Here is an 18,645-nt window from a genome sequence, read left to right as displayed (position 1 = left end):
AATTCAATTAACAAGATCACGCTAAGTGGTCCCACTATGACACTAACAGATGGTCACCAGACAGGGCCCAGACATACTCACGCATGCAGTGCACTCCTCTGAATTGACAGTAGTCGATGCGGGTGTGGGGGTGCAGACAGGAGAGTCAAGAGGGGAAGAACAGTTCGAAAAGAGGCAGTGTGAGGAGGGCGAGTCTGGGCTTGACTGGCAAGTGAGCAAAGAAAATTGTGGGTTAAAAAAAAAAAAAAGGGATGTGAGACTTGGGGAACAAAGATTACATGAAGGCAGCATGTAAAAAGTGTTATGATGGGATCTATACATCTTCCAAACTTCAAACTCTAGAGTCGTGTTTGACATTGTTGTGATGAAAACAATGTCTAGTTTTTAATACGGTGTCAATTACAAACTTCAATTTGTTTTCATTCCTGTTAAAAGAAGTGACATTTTTAACCATGCAAGTACACATTTTTAGCTTTATTCACTTTGTTTATGAAACACATACTGCTGAAAATATGAATTTGCTGTTAAAAGAAGACGTTTTTGTTTCTAAAAAAGCGTTGGATGTTGGTACCAGGCACCAGGGAAGTGGGTGGTTATAATTTCCAGCCTTTAGCCAACTCTCAGCTCCTACTCAGTGCTTAGTCATGGATCTCTCTGCATACACATGTAGTAACTCAGCTCACTGATTCTGCCTACACTGCTGATCTAACGTTTACTCCCCCATGTTCTAAAAAGGTTGGCTTTTATTTCAAGCTCCAGGCTAATTCTGTGCCAACTAATAGCCTGCATTGCACTTTAATAAGTGTATGTTATTAGTTGTATACTCTTAAAAAACATAAACCGACTAATTGATCAATCGAGAAAATAATCGGCAGATTGGGTATCAAACTGCAATACTTTTTTGATGCCAACAAAAATGTCTGTCTGTCGCACTGAGTATCAAATCCTGACGGGTGCTGAAAACAAACACTCGCTGTGATTTTTACTGTTCTTTACTTTTTCTTTGATTTTTCAAATCACATTTCAAACCATACCTAACGCAGAAAGGATTTTAAAATGCTGTACAAACAAGGTTAGCAGTCATCAGAGGAGACATGTTTGTCACATTTATCTTTACCAACACATTTCTATAAGAGAAAGCTCAAGATTTTGTTTCTTGATCTCAAGTTGAGTGTATTGACTGTGTTGACTAACAATTGATCCTACAGTTTGTTGTTGTCATAACTGACCTGAAATCTGCTGTCTTTTGCAGAATGGGGGTCTATGAGGAGAAAAAGGAAGCATGCGGAACCGTCTGCCTGAAATACCTCCTGTTTACTTTCAACTTTCTCTTTTGGGTAAGTTTCCATTCTGGCATAGTTGAGCCTGCACAAGGGATATAATTGCCAAAGTGCTTGTGTTGGTCTAAAGTGTTTCTCAAGCACTTGCATGCTTTTCAAAATACAGGCGTGTCTTAAAACATTTATATGGATATGTAACTTTTCGTGCAATCTCTTTTGTCTGTTGGTTTGGCCATCTTTATTATTGGTTATAATAACCTTTTACTCAACAAGATAATTGATGAGATCTTGGAACACAACAAGGCTAAAAAGAGGTCAGATGGGGGGCAAGAAACACAAGCGGTCAGACAATTATACAAGTGTTAAACGGACCTTTAGGTTAGACAAACCGTTAGAAGAGAAAACGAAGGAGAACCATAAAATGATCTACCAAACTCCATTGTAGGCATGCGTCACAGTTTACATACCTGGTTCAACTTTGACCTTCTGTTTTGCTCTAACACAGATTTCCTGTGACATTTCGGTTGCTTTCGCTTCGAGTTGTACCTCCAAATAAAGGGGTTTAGATAATCTGGCAAAGTTGCTTACAACCTCCCTGATTGTCTGACCGCTTGGACTTCATTATAGTGACTCCGTCGTGTTCCCAGATCTCTGCAAAACCTTTGATACCGAAATGATGGTCAAAACTACCAAAGGTAATAAAATGGAAAGATTTTCCCAATAATTTGTTTGATATCTGCTATCAAGAAAGGTGCAGGGATGAAGGTTATAAATCTGACTGCGTTTAAGTCTGAAATAAAAGGCTGCATATTTGATTGGTCTGAAATTCCGAATTCTTTTAGGCACTTTCCTTTTACTTTTCCATTCATATGCTTTGAAAATGACACACACCCAACAGATGAAATTGACAGTAATACACGTGCACACAACATGCACATTTACCTTTTCGCATGGCATAAATAGCAACTTTCTGAACCCTTCAACAAAGACTTCTCATTCAGGCAGCAGATGAATGCCTGCTGCTATTCCAGTTCATGGAATCAAAGCCAAGTTGCATACTTCTACAGCGGAAACAGAAGATGCATTCAGAGCCTATTCCCCCAAAACTTTCCAGCATTAAGAATGTGGTGTTCCAGGAGGAAAGCACTACGAATAACTTGATTTCATTGTTTGGAAGTTCTGTGTGAAATGTCAAACGTCAGCGCTGCAGCAAAGACAAAGTGTCTCTCTAATTCTCCCTCACTCTTGTGTGAAATCGCACTTGCAGCTCATCCCATATGTGATAATCTGTCTGCCAAAGAATCAGGATCGCTCTCAAACTGGCAGACAAACCACACTGAACATGTTCAGTGACAGATGCCAGAGTTAAATAGTTGGATATTTCAGTTATTTCCATAGATTCATTACTTTTATTATTAAATTAGTTTAGAAAAAGCATTTTCCAAATACTTCAGTGTAGCTACATGTATCACAACTGTTGCAAGTAAAACATATTTCAGACAACAAAATGAACACACTTCAACACTTTATTGAAAGTATTTTGCTGAATGGAAGCTGTCCATTTACTGCAGCAGTAACGCGTCCTGTTTTCTACTGATGTCGGTTTGATAGAATTTTGGCTTAAGACACCAAATTGAGTTAAAAAAAACACCAATGCTTAGGAATTACAGGAGTTTTGGCGGGAAGAGATGGATTTTTGGGTCTTTGGGTCTTCATGTATGCTGCTAGAGGGACGTCTTACGGAAATGGCTAAGTAATATCAGTAGACTTGCTGATATTTAAAAGTACAGTCATGGATTTATTTGGCCCTGTTGACGTCGATAAAGTTAAAAGTTTGGGTTATTTTCTATGTTTTCATTTGAAGTAGGTTTATAACGTGTTCCATCTTTTGAGGTTTTAGGTTGAAATTATTTGCATTAATGAATCATTTTCAGAACACAATCTACATTTCATGCACTAACTGCGACAGTACGTTCCAGATAAGTTTGACTCGAAGACGGAAAATGAACCTGAATGGCCATCAGACCTCAAACCCATATCTGCTATGATTGTGAACATAAACAAACTTTGTAATCTTGAAGGCCAAGGAGATACGTTTGAGGGAACAGTGCAGTGAATTGCCATTTAAACAAATCCATTATTAAAAATTGCAGGCTCAATAAATGCTATCATTGTGCCATCAATGATAACTTGCACTGAATAATGCATTCATTTAACATTTTAGAGCAATGTCATCCAATGTTGTCCCCTCAGCTACTAGTAATAGTTGAAGAGATGCAAAGAACATGTTTTCCCATCATGTTTACCTGCTTTTTTTTTTTTTTTTTACACCTGTAGGTTTCATGAATGGGAAAGGCCCTGACATGAACACTACACATTTACTTTATGGTCCTTTTTTAAGACTTTAAATGTTCCAGTTTGTACCTCCTGTTGCCACTGGAGGTCGCCAAAGTTTGACAAGATTCACTAATTCCTGCGGTTCTTTAAGTTTTAACAGCAAGTAAAGCTCCAGCACGCTTCACGTTCACCACATGGAGTGATTACTGCAAAGACTGAAGCCCATTTTACTTCCTCAGTGTGTGGCTCTCTTTTCTGTGTGTAGCAAGAGAGTTGTGAGAAGCTTTATGTTAAATTAAAGTAAAATAAACTATTTACTATGACTACTATGGTTTAATATTCTCTGTAGTAAATTGCAAAATTCTTAAAGGGAAACAAATGCTTTGATTGAAATTTGGTCATAACTATTGAACATTGAGAATCACTGACATTTTATTAATATATATTTTATTATATGTTTGCACTACAAATAAATAAAGTTCTATCTTATATTCTTGGATAAATGTGCTCTAAACGCCTCGAACATGAAGTTATTGTGCTGCTGAGCTATCAGGTTGTGTTTAGAACTGCACCTGCATGAACTGTAATGCAAGTAAGAATTCAAACAAAAATAATGAACATATCTAGTATTGTAACAGATGATAATTACTGCTCCTCCTCTGTTTATAGTAAACCTCTGTGGCCACTATTTAAAATAAAGTAAAGAGTTGCCTGAAGTATCTTGCTCAACACTGTAGTTCTTGTGTTTTCCTGCCACACTGTCTCTGGGTGTGTCGTACAATCCGACTCACTGTCCAGCCTCTGAAGCCATCGCCTTTCCTTTTTTATAAATTAAATCTAAATTTGGCCAGCTGTTAGATTGGCGGCTTTGGCACAATGACAGATTTATGTTGCAGCGCTGTACCATCTGCTGACTCGTCACACTTGATATCTCACTGATTTCATTTTCTTAAGAAATATCTCAGATAATAAAGATGTCAGACTATGACAGTTATATGCTGGATGGAAGCATTGATTTTTATGCTATCTATCTTGTGTGTTTAAGGATTCACTGGATGCTTTATCATCTCTCAGACTTTAATCCATATGATTCCTCTGTCCTGCATCTCAAAACCTTTTCAAATGCATCTTCCCCAACCAACAATTGGGGGAAAAAAGGTCAGAGTTTATGGTTGCTGTTAACGATCATTACATTTATTATTATTATTATTATTATTATTATTATTATATTATTATTATTATTATTATTATTTATTAATTAATCGTTTAGTCTATAAAATGTTAAAAAACACCAACAACTTTGAAATACTGCTTCACAATTTCTCAGAGCCCACGATGACGTCTTTGATTAGTTTGACCAACAGTTCAAAACCCAAAAATATTATATGTACTACCATATCAAAAGCTGCATATCCTCCCATTTGAGAAGCTGAAAGCATGTTTGGCATTTTTGCTTAAGAAATAACTGAAACAATTAGCCCATTACCATAATAATTGCAGAATAGTTTTCTATAACTAATTGCTTGTTTTTTATCAAACCTGCGACAGAGACAGCTCTGGCTTACGGACCTGAGCAGCTTCAATTGGCTCCTTCACGTTTATCTTGCAGAATAAACTGATTCACGATTAAATGATCATGTGTGTTATCAGCGGTGGTTCGTTTTTATCAGTTCATTGAATCATTGACGGTCATTACTTTCTCCTCCTTTGTCACTTTGAAGCCGAGTTGAGTGATAAATAATTGAAACCTCTTTGTTACTCCCAGGTCTCATCTCTTTATATCGTACAGTGCGTGTTTCTGGGGATTAGAGTCGCTTCTCTTGTACCGGTCATCGCCAGAGATCGGACTCTCAACATGTGCTCTTCTTCCAGTTGGCAGGCGGCGTTGTGATGGCGGTGGGTATTTGGACCTTGGTTGAGAAGAGCGACTACATCAGCCTTCTCTCCTCCAAGACCTACGCTGCCTCCGCCTACATACTGGTCCTGGCTGGAGCCATTGTCATGGTAACAGGCGTGCTGGGCTGCTGTGCCACCTTCAAGGAGCAGAGGAGGCTACTGCGAGTGGTAAGAGATCACGTCAGAGATAATAAAAGCTGCACAAGGCACACTTGTGAATATATTAAAGTGTGTGTGTGTGAAACCAAAATCCTTTGTGTTGTGCAACCTGAACACAATTAAACCAAACAGTGGGACAGTAAGAATCTGCTATATGTGCATCTTTAAAAACATTTTTAAAACAATGTTTTTATACCAATTAGCTAAATACAATTGTCATCACATCAAAATGAAAGACCAGCCATAATAATAATAATAATAATAATAATAACAAAATAACACTAGTCTTTAGTGTTTGTTTATGTTGAGTTGACCTTTACTTCCATTAATAACAGATACTGCAACCTGCCTTGGTGAGCGTTTTATAAATAAGATATTTTAAAATCCACAAAAATACCAAGTTGAGCTGGAAACAGAATATACCTTCAAGTGCCAAACATTTATCATCCAGGAGTCGAATAGCCTGAGGGAATGTACTTCTTTTCATGGAATATGCCATTCTCAAACTTTATCCCTGCTGCCCTCCACCTGCCAGGTACGAAACAAAGGAAAACACTGGTTCTGTATCACATGATCTTATTGAGTTGGACGTGAAGCACTTACTTGACTAAACTGTTGTGTCTCCAGCCAGATGGCTAACTAGCGTATTGTTGGAAGAAGCAAAACATTTTTTACATGTGGTGATGATATGCAGATGTGAAGCAACAAAAACTTGAAAATGAACCTCCATTGTAGAAGTTGAGTAGAGTTTTTATTTAAAGATTCAGAGAGATTCTGAGCGCAAAAAGTTCTTCAGTAGGATGTCAATTTATTTGAGGTCGTTCTTGACATGTGAATGGATTCTGTTTTTCTGCCCTAAAATAAGCCAAAAAGTAAATGTGGGACACCTTATATAACTTCTAGAAGTAATAGGTTGTTAGAAGGACATTGTGGTGCCACACACACACACACACACACACACACACACACACACCACGGCCCAAGGTGTCAGCCTCGATTGGGTTCAGTTCAGACAAAACAAAAACTTCATACAGTAAGAGCCGAGTGTGCCCATATTTGACTTGGCACAGCACAGGGCTTTGCCAACAGAGACTTGCATGTCACTAAATATGCTGAAACACTGCTCAGCCCTCATCCACACATTTCTACATGGTACATTTCTACATTATACATTTCTGCATGCACACCACTGTGGGCGCAGCTCGCATGTTTGTGTCGTATAAGCTTTGCAAGAACATGCGTCATCTTTGGCATTTGCACTTTGCACCAGAGACGAGTCCACAAACATTCAGCACAGCCAGATATTTTAAGGCCAAAATATAGCCAGTTTCATGAAGTAGCAAAAGGTTTCTAGGTGACAAGGACATCATTTGGAACAAATACCTTTTGATATTTCACCTAGAAAACAAGAAAAGTATTTTTTGTCAAGTTCAAATTATGCAACAACTGTCTGCCTCATACGTAACATCTGAAATCTCTTTAAAAAATAAATAAAAACATTCTTGTAATTGCGTACTCTGGTTTTAAGTTCAGGACAAGAATAAAAGCAGTAGTCAGAAAATAAACAATTATTCATTCAAGGGGATCTGCTGTTTTCTTCTCACAATATCTTCGGTTTTAAAATTATTTTACAAGAGTAACGTTACAATAACATTTGACTCAAAACTAAATATCCTACTTTTCATGGATGGAAATCTTGAAGGGTTAGGGTTAGTTGTAAACTAATGCTAATAATACTGCTAATATGACGCAAACAAGACAAGATTGCTTTATATTTAGTGATTTGATATATTTGTTTTGAGACTTTAAAAGAAAATTGAGAATCTGTACGCACTTAATGACGTCGCCACTGTCCAGATGGTTTGATTTCTAACTCGGCACTTGTGCGTAGATCGAGATGTGTTCCCCACCTCTTGTGCTGCGTGTAGTGTAGTTTTGAAGCGCTCGGTGCATCCAAGAGAGTTGAGATTAGGTCGATGAATCACAGTGAAGGAATGAACTTGTCGCAAGGAGAGATGCTATCGAGATTGTTAAAGAGGGCAAACATAAGGGCAGGGCGGTGCGTGTCTGTGGGAGGGGGGGGGGGGGGGGGAGTAATTGTCTTCCTGGAGAGTGCTTGGTACCTGCTGAGTGTACATGAGAGCAGCTGTCCTGTAACCTAAAGGTCACAAGTTCTAGCCACACAAAAAAACTGATCCAGCAATAACATTGCCTCGATATCTGCAGCGGTAAGGCTTAAATAAACTAGCTGCTTTAAGATTAAAGGGAAGGCCAGTATCAGACTTTCTGTAAAGCTGTTAGGGATGTTTGTACCATACAAAGTATGAGTGAGGTCAGTAAGACAAAGAGAAAAAGTAGAACACTTTCCCACGGGAAGAGGGGTGTGGTGTGTGTGTCTGCAGGCACACAGCTTCATTGTTTTGTAGGAGAAAAGCGACAGAACAGTGTAATGACTCAGCGCGAAGAGAGAGAAAGTTTTTCCTTCCAAATGACCGAGCCAAATGGAAAGCAGTCCTAACAGAGGCTGGATCCACCTGTGGAGAAACTGACTTCATGCAGTTTGACTGCACATATTACAAGTCTGAGTGTGCCTCTTGCCTTTCTCTGTAGTTCTCTCTCATTCTCTCTCTCTGTCTCTTTACATCCCTCCGTCTGTCTCTCACTTTATCGGTTTGTCATAAGAGAATATAAAACGTTATGGTCCGTTCACACAGAAATGTGTCTCGCATCACAGGCTCCAAACAATCAACAGAATAACATAAAAACAACATAAAACAACATCTGTTGGGTCTCTTTATCTGTTTGTGTCTTTTATTTGTCTGCCCCTCTTCTGTCTCTCCCGTTTTATCAAAAAATTATTTATGCAATAAAGTTACCAATTGAATTTCTATAACTTGTTCATTTTAAATGTAGTTTTTTATTTATAATAAGGGCTGCAACTATCAATTTGATCAATTAATCCCTGTTAAGTCTGTTAAATGACAAAAACATAATAAAAAGAAATACGCTGAATGCCGTCACATTTTTAATTTTCTATCTATCGACTGATCGTTTTAGTTTAGGACATAATGTGTAATACTGTCAGGCTACTGCTTTACGTTATGTCATTTGAATAGAATGATAATAGTGTGCAGGATGTAAGTGTGTCAAAAAAGTCTAAATATTTGATTACTATTAAAAAGGGCAAATGCTATCTTGCTATATTTGGTGTTTACTTTCTTTCTATTGTACTGTATTTCTATGAGGCAACAGGCTGGCAGAGCTGCAACCTGAAGCAAAGGTTAAAGAGGCCGCTGCTTCATAGTTCACTTTCCATCAGGCGCCTGCTCTGCAACCTGATGAGTCTTTCATGACTTAGTTATGACCATCGCTCATTTTTTAGGACAGGCTTTTAGGCTTCGTCAAGAGCAGAAGAGATGGATGAAAAGTTCTGGTTACAGTATTGTATTAAAAAAAAGGATTTTAAAATAATTTATTTATGCTGTTTAATAACATAAATACAGTGTGTGTGTGTGTGTGTGTGTGTGTGTGTGTGTGTGTGAAGAAATCTTTAAGATGGAGAAAACAAGTGTGTGTGTGTGTGTGTGTGTGTGAGAGAGTGAGTGAGAGAGAGAGATCTTGTTGCATACGCACAAAAAACTTTATTTATGAATTTTAAATCCATGAAACTAAAATGACAGCTCTGCCTTTCTGAATTTATTTACTATAGTATTTCACTGAGGCTACACCAGGGAAAGCCACTACACGACATTGTGTTATGTAAGTTTACAAGTTTAGATTTGATGTTGAGCTAAACAATCGATTAGTCGATGGACAGAAAATGACTTTTTTGATAATTGTTTATTTTTTTCTAGCAAAAATAAAAAAGTTATTTCTTCCAGCCTCTCAAATGTGATGATTTTCTTTTTTATATCATTATAAACAAACGTTTTTTTACATTTTTGGCCAAAATAAGCAATGTCAAACTGTAATTAAGTGATTACTCAAGAAGATAATCAGCTAAATAATTGATTAAAAAAATAAAGTAAGACAGAGCCTCTGCGTAAGACGGCAGAGGCAATATATTTATAAATTAGGTGATTATTTAAACAGTCATCTCGTAACTAAGTGCTGAGAAGTCCTGATTCAGCTCAGCAGGTGACTGATCGATCACGCTTGCCTCACTGTAATGAAGAGTAGCATGTTGCAGTGAGAAAACACGCTTCACTGCAGGTCAGACAGACAGCAAGCTGAAGGTAGTTTGATAATCACCAGCTGCTGGATAATAGAGTCTGCATCAGGTTGAAGTCAATTTAAAGTTCCAGTTGATTTGCTGCATGTGGCCAGAGAGTCCATCATATAGCTAAAAAAGGTCGCAGGATGACTCCTTCCAAAAAAAAAAAACGTGTCCTTCAGCGTGACTCTGAACTGCTACTCGGCCAGTAATTGTAAATGCAGCAGTACGCTTCTAATGAAGTCTGAAATAGAAACACAGTCAAACACGGAGCTGCATACAAATGTGTGTGTGAATCCTCGCTGCAGTTAAACGTTGTTCCTTCATGTACACTGGATCCCGGAGGAAAGAAATGAGAAAATCTCCGATGTGAAATAGACACAAGACAAAAGAAGCTGTTCAAAGAATTTCTTGCAACTTCAGCAGGTTTACCGTGGGATGTTAGACATGAGGAAGTCTGAAGCAATGCAGGTTCTGTACATATGAACCTGCTGAGAGTCGTTTTGGCAGTAATTACTCATAAGCCGTCACTGCAGTCTGTAATTCAGCCGCCTCAGTCTCTAGCAGCCAACAACATTGTCTCCGTCTCACGCTGTACACATCACTGTCCGTGTGCGATCAGCCTGAGAAGCATTTTACAGTAACACTATTATTATTATCAAACATGACCCTAACAGTAAAGTGAAGAAAACATCAAATGAAATGGAAAACTTAACTAGAAATGTATTAATTCTAAATAACTTTATTGAAATGTATGCATCTATGTACCGCAACTTCCCCCTTTGTGTCAGCAAACACATGTATGTGTTCATGTTGAATCAGTTTAGTTACTTTTGAAGTATTGAAATGAATCAAATCAAATCTTGACATAAAGGATCTGATGCAACTTGTCGGATCAGATCCTCGCACACATTATTTACTGTACCGTGGTGTTTAATCAGACTTTTCTATGTATTTAGCATCTATGTTGCCATGCTTCTTAAACCATCAACACGGCAACAAATTGTATCTGAGAGTCTGTTCAGCATTCAGGCTCAGAGCCTTTCAGAGATCTAATCAGCCCAAGCTATCAAATCAAAGTCCAAGTCCACTTTAACAGCCTGATTTTCTCTCCGATAGCAGCAGGCCAGAGGAATTTGGGTCAAGGTTTTAGTCTGATTATATCTTTTTGTCTTTAATTCTGCAGAAACGTCCGCAGACCTTCCCTCTAAATCTCATGGGGCTGGTCACAAATCAGATACTGAAGATAAACTCTGACCTTCAGTGAGGTTTCTCTGTTCAGAGTGTGAGATGTGTCACTGAGCAATATCTCAAAGTTTTGCAATGTCCGACTTTAATAAACCAACTTTGAGCAACAGAGGTGGACATGAATAGAAAACTATAAGAAAGCACAGAGTCCTTTTACTGCAATTTGCCTAACTCGATGCTTTCTCATCCGGTGTGACGCCTCTTTCTTATGGGCTGGCACAGTTGTACATGGTATTATATTGTACCATTAGGCATTAGTTAGACCTGTGCAATTTAATTAAATATACAACATCAGCCCTTCAATAAATCCTACTTTTGTGAAGCTTATTTAGGCTCTATTTGGTGATTACTTTATATTTACATGTAGGAAGGTGAAATAATATCCTAAAAACACCTCTGTGGTCTTATACATGAACAAGTATTGATTTGCCAGTTTACATTTTTCTCTCTTATATTCATGTTGAATTGAAATCATCATCTTTCTGCTCATTAATGAAATGTTTTACAGTCCTGTCACATGCTACCCTGGACGTTTTAGACGCTTTGTCCCACTGCCATACTGCATATAAATTGTATGTGGAATATATACTAATCTTTACAACATAATGTTGGTGCATTTACAAGAAAACAACGCACTGTTTTAGATGTCTGGCTTTACTGTTCACTCTCACCGCTCTCCTAGCGTCATTTTCGGCCACAGCTGTTTTGCACATAAAGGCTCAATACACCCAACTGCACTACCTGCTCAGCACCAAACAGCAGACAGACACAGTTGGAGACTAACTGGTGAAGAAAGTGGAGCATTTAGCAGCTAAAAAGATGGATATTTCCTTCAGGAGTTGTTAGAGATGAAACATAGGGCTAAATAGAGAGGTCAGGTGTACACAAACACGACTCCAAATGAAGGATTACGTTGCTCCATAATCAGAATCAACAAAATAAATAATCCAGTACTTCACACGTCAAACTGTGACTGCCAATAAAAGTTACCAAAGAGACGACACGATGTTTTGAGATGTTCCTGGAGCTGTTTCGCCACCATCTACAATTCTAGCTGCTCCTTCATTTTATTTGTGCTTTTGTGCCATCAGCAGGAAACTGTATTTATGAGCATTGTTTGTTTGCAGTTTTTCCATTTTATCCCATGTCTGTAGAAACCTGCAGTGCAGTGGACCCACAATGTTTTTATTTCTAATGAACATGTATCAATATAATGGGACCAGACTTGAGCCACTATATGTTTCCACTTCTAGCAGCGCAGCATGTGTGACTTCAAATGCTCCCACATCAGATTGTTAAGCCACCTGTCGCTTCATTCATTAACATAAACTCATCCACTAACTGTATTTTCTCTGCTGTTCCCTGTGTCCTCAGTACTTTGTCCTGCTGCTGTGTATCTTCCTGTTGGAGATCCTGGCTGGCGTCCTGGCTTATATCTACTACCAGCAGGTAATCCCCTTCAGGGCGATAAAAAGAAAAAGTCCTTTCTAATATATTTTACAACGCACCCGGGGATTTGTACTGTTGGTTAGGTTGTATGTGTGGAATGATGGAGGAGCAGCTGACAGATATGAGAAGATTAGATATTGATGATTCATATTTGGACACAGTTTGTGATTGTTCTAAAGTGATTATACGGTCTTTGCTGAATTGTGTTGTCATGAAATTTCATGAGTATTTTTTGTGTCTTCTGATTTACATATTTTTGATAAATGGTCCAGTGTATTGTCCCTGAATGTTAAAACGTATCACCTGATGTCTGCGTGTATAGCAGCTCTGAAGTGCTTCGAACATCAACAGAGCATATTTGACACATGTTGTCTTAATCTGAGCACGCAGTCAAAGCAGTTGTAATAAAGACTACTTTTTCTGTTCCCTCGTGGCAAGCGCTGCACAGAGATTCATCATGCTGGTTTTGCCGTGATTAAAATCAGATTGCGGGGAATAAATATCACACATTACAAATCCAAATATCCGACTGACCATATTACTTGTGGTACATTTGGTCCAAATGGAAGAGAAAAAGCCTCCAGTAGTACGCATAACAAAGCTGGTTGCACTGTCAGAAGCATTTTGGTATGATTTTGGATTGAACTGCACTTAAACAGAGCTGTTAAAAGCTCTACTGACACAGGTTGATGACTAAAGAGAGTACAGGTGATTATTGTATCATGTGCTGTAGTTGATGTAAAAACTAAACTAAAAGCGACAGTGTGTGACCGACTGCAGGGCAAGCAGTTGCAAATGAGAAGTCATTTTCACTGGTGTAATATTAATATGACATTGCTCTCCACCAACGTCACTCCCACCTCGACTAGTCTTAAAGCCTGGTGGCTTGTAGCTCAGCAACAGGACTTTTCTCTGTCTCGAGGTGCACTGCCTTCATTATAACTTGCTCATTCATAATACACAACTCTTCTGAACATGAGCAGACTCTTTGCTCCATGGCTCTCTCCTGTTTCATAAAGCTCCTTTACTTGCTTCAAAGAGTGTTGCATTAATTAAGTGTTGCTAAACTCTTTAAAGCCACTATTCTTCCCTCCCTCTGTTATTCATCCCTTGTTAGTATTCCTTGTTTTTCTCTCTGATGATTAGTTGTGAGAACTGGACATTTTATTTAACTATGCCAAACACCTCATGGAACCTGCTGTTTGTAACTCACTCACAAAGACCTGCAGATGTAAATACGCTGCCTCCTTCAGCAGCGGCTCAACTGTTTTCCACCACTTAAAGCCGATGGGTGCTCCTGTACATCCGCAATTTATTTATATTTTTTGTGCGTGAGGTTTAAGATGTAATACTTGTTCTATCTTTGTATGGCTTTAGATTAGCATTAAGCTTTGTCAGCCAAGGGATCAACAGACAAGTGGAGCTAAATGTGTCAGCCGTCACCTGAATAGATGCTTGAACTCAGGTTTGCGTGTATTTGTGTGTGGTTAACGCCACACAGTGCTGTTCTCTCACACGACGGCTGTTTCTACTTATTGGGCCATTTTCTACTGCCGCAGTGTTTCCCAGACTGTCAACAGGTAAAATGTCCGTCCCTCTTTGTCTTCACCTCCCATCTCTCATCTCTCTCCGCCCCTCCCTGCCCCTCTTCATCATTTATTCCCTTGATATCTCCTTCACGCTTTGATTTACAGTGGTTTCCCAGCTGGCTTGTTGCCATAGAAACTGAGCCCCCCAGACCTCCCGCTCCTACAGTGTGCGTTTTCTGCCACTGGTCTCGAGAACAAAACACAGACATCCTCTGCCTTCGCCTCAGCTTTGTCCTCATCTGCTCCTCTGTTGTTAACCTGCTGTCCATGACATGTATCGTCAGGAGAGCGTTTAAAGTCTGAGTGCTGTAAATCTCCTCCGTCAACAGTCACAACTCATTTCATCACTTTGTCATGCTCCGTGCTGGCCTGAGATTGTTTGTGTTGCTATGTAGTGGGCTGCTAGTGAATATAATATGTGTGTCTGTGTGTCTGAGCAGTTGAATGAGGAGCTGAAGCAGAACCTGAGGGAGACCATGACCCAGAAGTATCAACAGAGCACCCATGAGCACATCACCAGGGCTGTGGACAAGCTGCAGAAGGAGGTAAGTGTCTGCAGACCAGTTTAGGGCCGTTTGGTCTATAAAATGCTGAAAAATGTTAATCCCAGTTTCTCAAAGTCCAAGGTGTCCGGTTTTGTCAGTCCGAAACCCAAAGATATTAAGTTTAAATGATATAAAACAGAGAACTCCATATTGGAGAGGCTGAAAACAGCATTTCCTGCCTGCTAATTGTTGCAGCTGTGGAGCGGGGCTTAATTTAATCGTATTTTTAACACAAAGTCTGAAATGAACTGATATTTACTTATAAGGCTGCAGTTTTTCTTTGACCCAAGATACATTGGAAAGCATCATTTTATAAGTGAACCAGAGCTTCTAAGCAACAGTCACAGGGACACACATGTGGCTTGTTGATTGGTTTTGGTCATTTATCATCCCATCAGATTAGAGATTTTGGTGATGAGGGCGAGTCAAAAACAAATCCGATTCTAGTCCCTCTGTCTTCAGCTAAGCATGATGGACTTGTCTGCACCCTGTTTTGTAATTTACCCTCTCTATTGCTTATACCGGTCGACAGCACATGAAGGAACGGATCAATCTGAGCAGCAGTCGAGACTTCAGTTGGTTCAGTTTTTATGTTCAGTTTGTTAAGTATGAGATGCCCCCGGGCTGTCAGACGTCAACATTTATCTTTTTGTTCTTTCAATGAACTAATGACTAATGAACACATTAAATCTCCCTTTGCTCAATCTGTACCAAAAACAAACTGTAAAAATGCTTTGTGGTTTTACAGGCGGTTGTGTGCTGGACTATTTTGTAATTGGGAGTAGTTACCAGTCTCCAGGAGGCTTACTACCCCCGCCCTGAGAAATGAGTTGTGAGGGATTAAATTGATTGTTGTAAGAATGCAGATTCTTATCTTCACAACTTCCAAAAATCGATTTTTGAAAACTTAAAACACTCAGAAGTCCTACACTCCTAGTCAAAGTTGTGTCTGTGATTTCTTCCTTTTATCACACCAAACATCACATTTACAGTGTGATTTTGTGGACAATTTATTTTTGTAATTGGCAAGTTTGTGAGAAATAAAAAGGCAGCTAGCCTAAACCTATCAATTGTATTTATGTAAGTAAGGCAGCATTTTTAATTTTGGTGTATCTTGAACCTTGTTTTGAATAGAATCGTGACCCCAAGAATCAAATTCAAAGCCCTACAGTCCCGCACTTAGTTACCTTTGTGCATGGCGACTTGTTTCCCCTTGTTTCCAGTCTTTATGCTAGACCAAGCCGCTCGCTGTAGCCTCATATTTACCGTACAGATATCAGAGAAGTATCGATCTCCTCATACAACTATTGGTAAGAAAACAAATAAACCCAAAGGTTCAAACTACTCCTTCAGCACATTAAACTGGGTTTTGCTCGTCTTTCTAAAGTGCAGTGTTACAATGTTGGTATAAAACAATTTAACAATGTCTTTGCTACCATCAAAATTCCCGTCTAAAGATAGAAAATGTGTCTTCCTCTGTCTCCCGTCAGTTCAAGTGCTGTGGCAGCAACAGTTCATCCGACTGGGCTGAGAGCGTCTGGATTCGCTCCAGAGACGCGGACGGCAGGATTGTGCCTGACAGCTGCTGTAAGAGTCTCACTGAGCTCTGCGGCCGCAGGGACCACCCATCCAACATCTACAAGGTGGAGGTGAGAAGATGAAGGGTGCTGTGGGTGTCGATGGGGTTGAACTTTCACTGCGGGTGGCTGGATCAGTATTTCTGTCATGTCTCCGTACGTCAGCTGAGATTGTGTAGTGTAAGGGAAGTGATGGAGGAAGTATTCAGATCCTTAAGTAAAAGTACTAATCCCACACCGTAGAAATAATCTGTTACAAGTAAAAGTCCTGCATTGAAATTGTTACTTAAATAAGATCATAAGTATAATCAGGAAAATATACTTAAAAGTATAAAAAGTAAAAATATTCAATGCAGAAAAATGTAACTCTTAATCTATTATATATATTACATATTATATCTTTAAAACTTTAAAGCGTTAAAAGGTAAACCAGCAAATGTTTGTGAAGCTGGAAAGGTTTTTGCTTAAAAAATGACTTAAGCGTAAAGAATCGTTGCCAATGAATTTTCTGTCAATTGACTAATTAGTAGTTTAACTTATTATAAAACATATTCTATAATCTCTTTTTGTATTTTGTATGCAAACATCTTAATTAGTAAAGTAACTAAATGTGTCAGATAAATGAATTGAAGTAAAAAGTTACACTATTTCCCCCTGAAATGTAGTTGAGTAGACAGTGGCATGAACATTTGTACAGTAGTACTTGAGCCGATGCACGTAGTTACATTCCAACACTGTGTAAGAGCAGCAGAGAAAGAAGAGTTGTCGCTTCCCAACTGTACACGTACATAACATTTGTTTGCACCGGGACTCCAGCAACTCTCCCACATCAACTGATGCAACATGAAGACACTCTTTGTTTTTCATTTAGGGTGGCTGCATCACCAAACTGGAGAAATTCATCCTGGACCATCTGAAGATCATCGGAGCGGTGGGCATTGGGATTGCCTGTGTACAGGTGAGGAATAAAGTCCACTCTTTCGACAGTTTGCTTGCACACAAACACAGATTATATAAATGGAGATCCATGGAGAATTTGCTAAATTAAGTTTCCCTTCCCCGCTATCCAATCCCCAGGTCATAGGTATGGTGTTTACATGCTGCCTATATCGAAGTCTGAAGGCAGAGCCGTACTAAGAGAAGCAGAAGAAGAAAAGTGTGTGGGTGAGGGAGGTGCTTCATCACCACATGCCATACTCAAATAGCCCATAGGTTCTTTTCTTTTCCTTGCACATAGGGGAAGGAAAATTTGGCAAGGGATCAAATTGCACATCTGAGATATCATTTTGGTAAACAAAGGATGGAATAACACTACAAGGTTTCTTGAAGTAATTAGGCACTCAAATTGCAGTCTCAGCTACATCTTGAAGATCACAGCACTGAAAAAAACCCTCCGAGAGAAACTGATTTTTAACACAGATTGTGTAAATTAGTGTGAGACAGCCTCCATGGGACTAAAACATTGTAGTTTTTTTCCACTCCGATTCCCTCGATGTACATTTGTTTGTGGACCAGGTGCTACACCCGAGAGTGCTGTAAAGATCAGTGGAGTAAAACTGGCACTTTGCAGAGGATGTTAATCCTGGTCGCAGCAGCTTCCCTTTCCCAGCAGCGCGCCTTAACAAGCCTCCTTTCTGGGGCCCTCTTCAACTAGACACTCATGCATTTCAAATATTTGTTCAATAGTGGCCTTTTAAACTTTTGAACTGTTCGTTTTTATATTTTGTAAATGGTCATTTTTAACATTAGAGGTGCTTTCTTGTGAGCTTTTATTATTTATGTGTCTTCATAGTGACATGTTCAGTGTTTTGATCATGTTTTGAATCAACTGTGCCACCTTGATGACCGGCTGAGAAGGACACAGTATCAGCTGGGGGAAGGTAGTGCCTCCCTCAACAGCATGACTGCTGCCCTTTGACTCAGCCCCGCCAGCATTTTGCCCCCGTGTAAACACTGATGACGTTATTGTTACATACAAGCAGTGCCACTAATATTGCTCATAAGAATGTGCCTCGTGTTTGCTTCTTTTTTGTACAAGGGATTTATCCACTGATGCCAAAGGTGTCAACTTTGTGTAAGGACCTACTGTATCTCTTCCAGCCTTGTTCACGTATCTACCGATGTCTCTCTTTTTAGATTTTCATAAATTAACATTTTGTTTACTTTTCTATAGACCATGAATATATTATTGTATTTAACAGGACACATTGGTAGGACATGATAATCACTCACTGTTGGCATTGATCTTTTTCCCGTGTGCCTCAAAGACGACATTAAATTAATCTGTATTTCTGTCTTTTGTGATAATCCAGGATTTATTTTAGTTTGAATAAACATTGATCAACAATAACA

The 18,645-nt window shown here is 39.0% G+C and overlaps 2 protein-coding genes across 2 annotated transcripts in view; one reads left to right on the top strand and one right to left on the bottom strand.

Moving 5' to 3' along the window:
* The window catches only part of LOC115026126 (transmembrane protein 138-like), a 9,545-nt gene extending 9,352 nt beyond the window's left edge, over positions 1–193 (bottom strand). Inside the window, exon 1 of the mRNA XM_029458782.1 lies at positions 82–193. The gene's annotated coding sequence lies outside the window, so the exon portion shown is untranslated. The remainder of the gene's footprint in view (positions 1–81) is intronic.
* The window catches only part of LOC115026113 (CD151 antigen-like), a 20,377-nt gene extending 1,732 nt beyond the window's left edge, over positions 1–18,645 (top strand). Inside the window, exons 2-8 of the mRNA XM_029458754.1 lie at positions 1,253–1,337; positions 5,490–5,681; positions 12,508–12,582; positions 14,612–14,716; positions 16,207–16,365; positions 17,165–17,251; positions 17,371–18,645. Of these exons, the coding sequence (XP_029314614.1) occupies positions 1,254–1,337; positions 5,490–5,681; positions 12,508–12,582; positions 14,612–14,716; positions 16,207–16,365; positions 17,165–17,251; positions 17,371–17,430 (762 nt within the window). The 5' untranslated portion in view covers position 1,253 and the 3' untranslated portion in view covers positions 17,431–18,645. The remainder of the gene's footprint in view (positions 1–1,252; positions 1,338–5,489; positions 5,682–12,507; positions 12,583–14,611; positions 14,717–16,206; positions 16,366–17,164; positions 17,252–17,370) is intronic.

This window comes from Cottoperca gobio, chromosome 3 (assembly GCF_900634415.1).
Source record: "Cottoperca gobio chromosome 3, fCotGob3.1, whole genome shotgun sequence".
In the NCBI taxonomy this organism is placed as follows: domain Eukaryota; kingdom Metazoa; phylum Chordata; class Actinopteri; order Perciformes; family Bovichtidae; genus Cottoperca; species Cottoperca gobio.
Note: the sequence above shows the minus strand (reverse complement) of the source record. Positions and strands in the feature narration are given on the sequence as shown.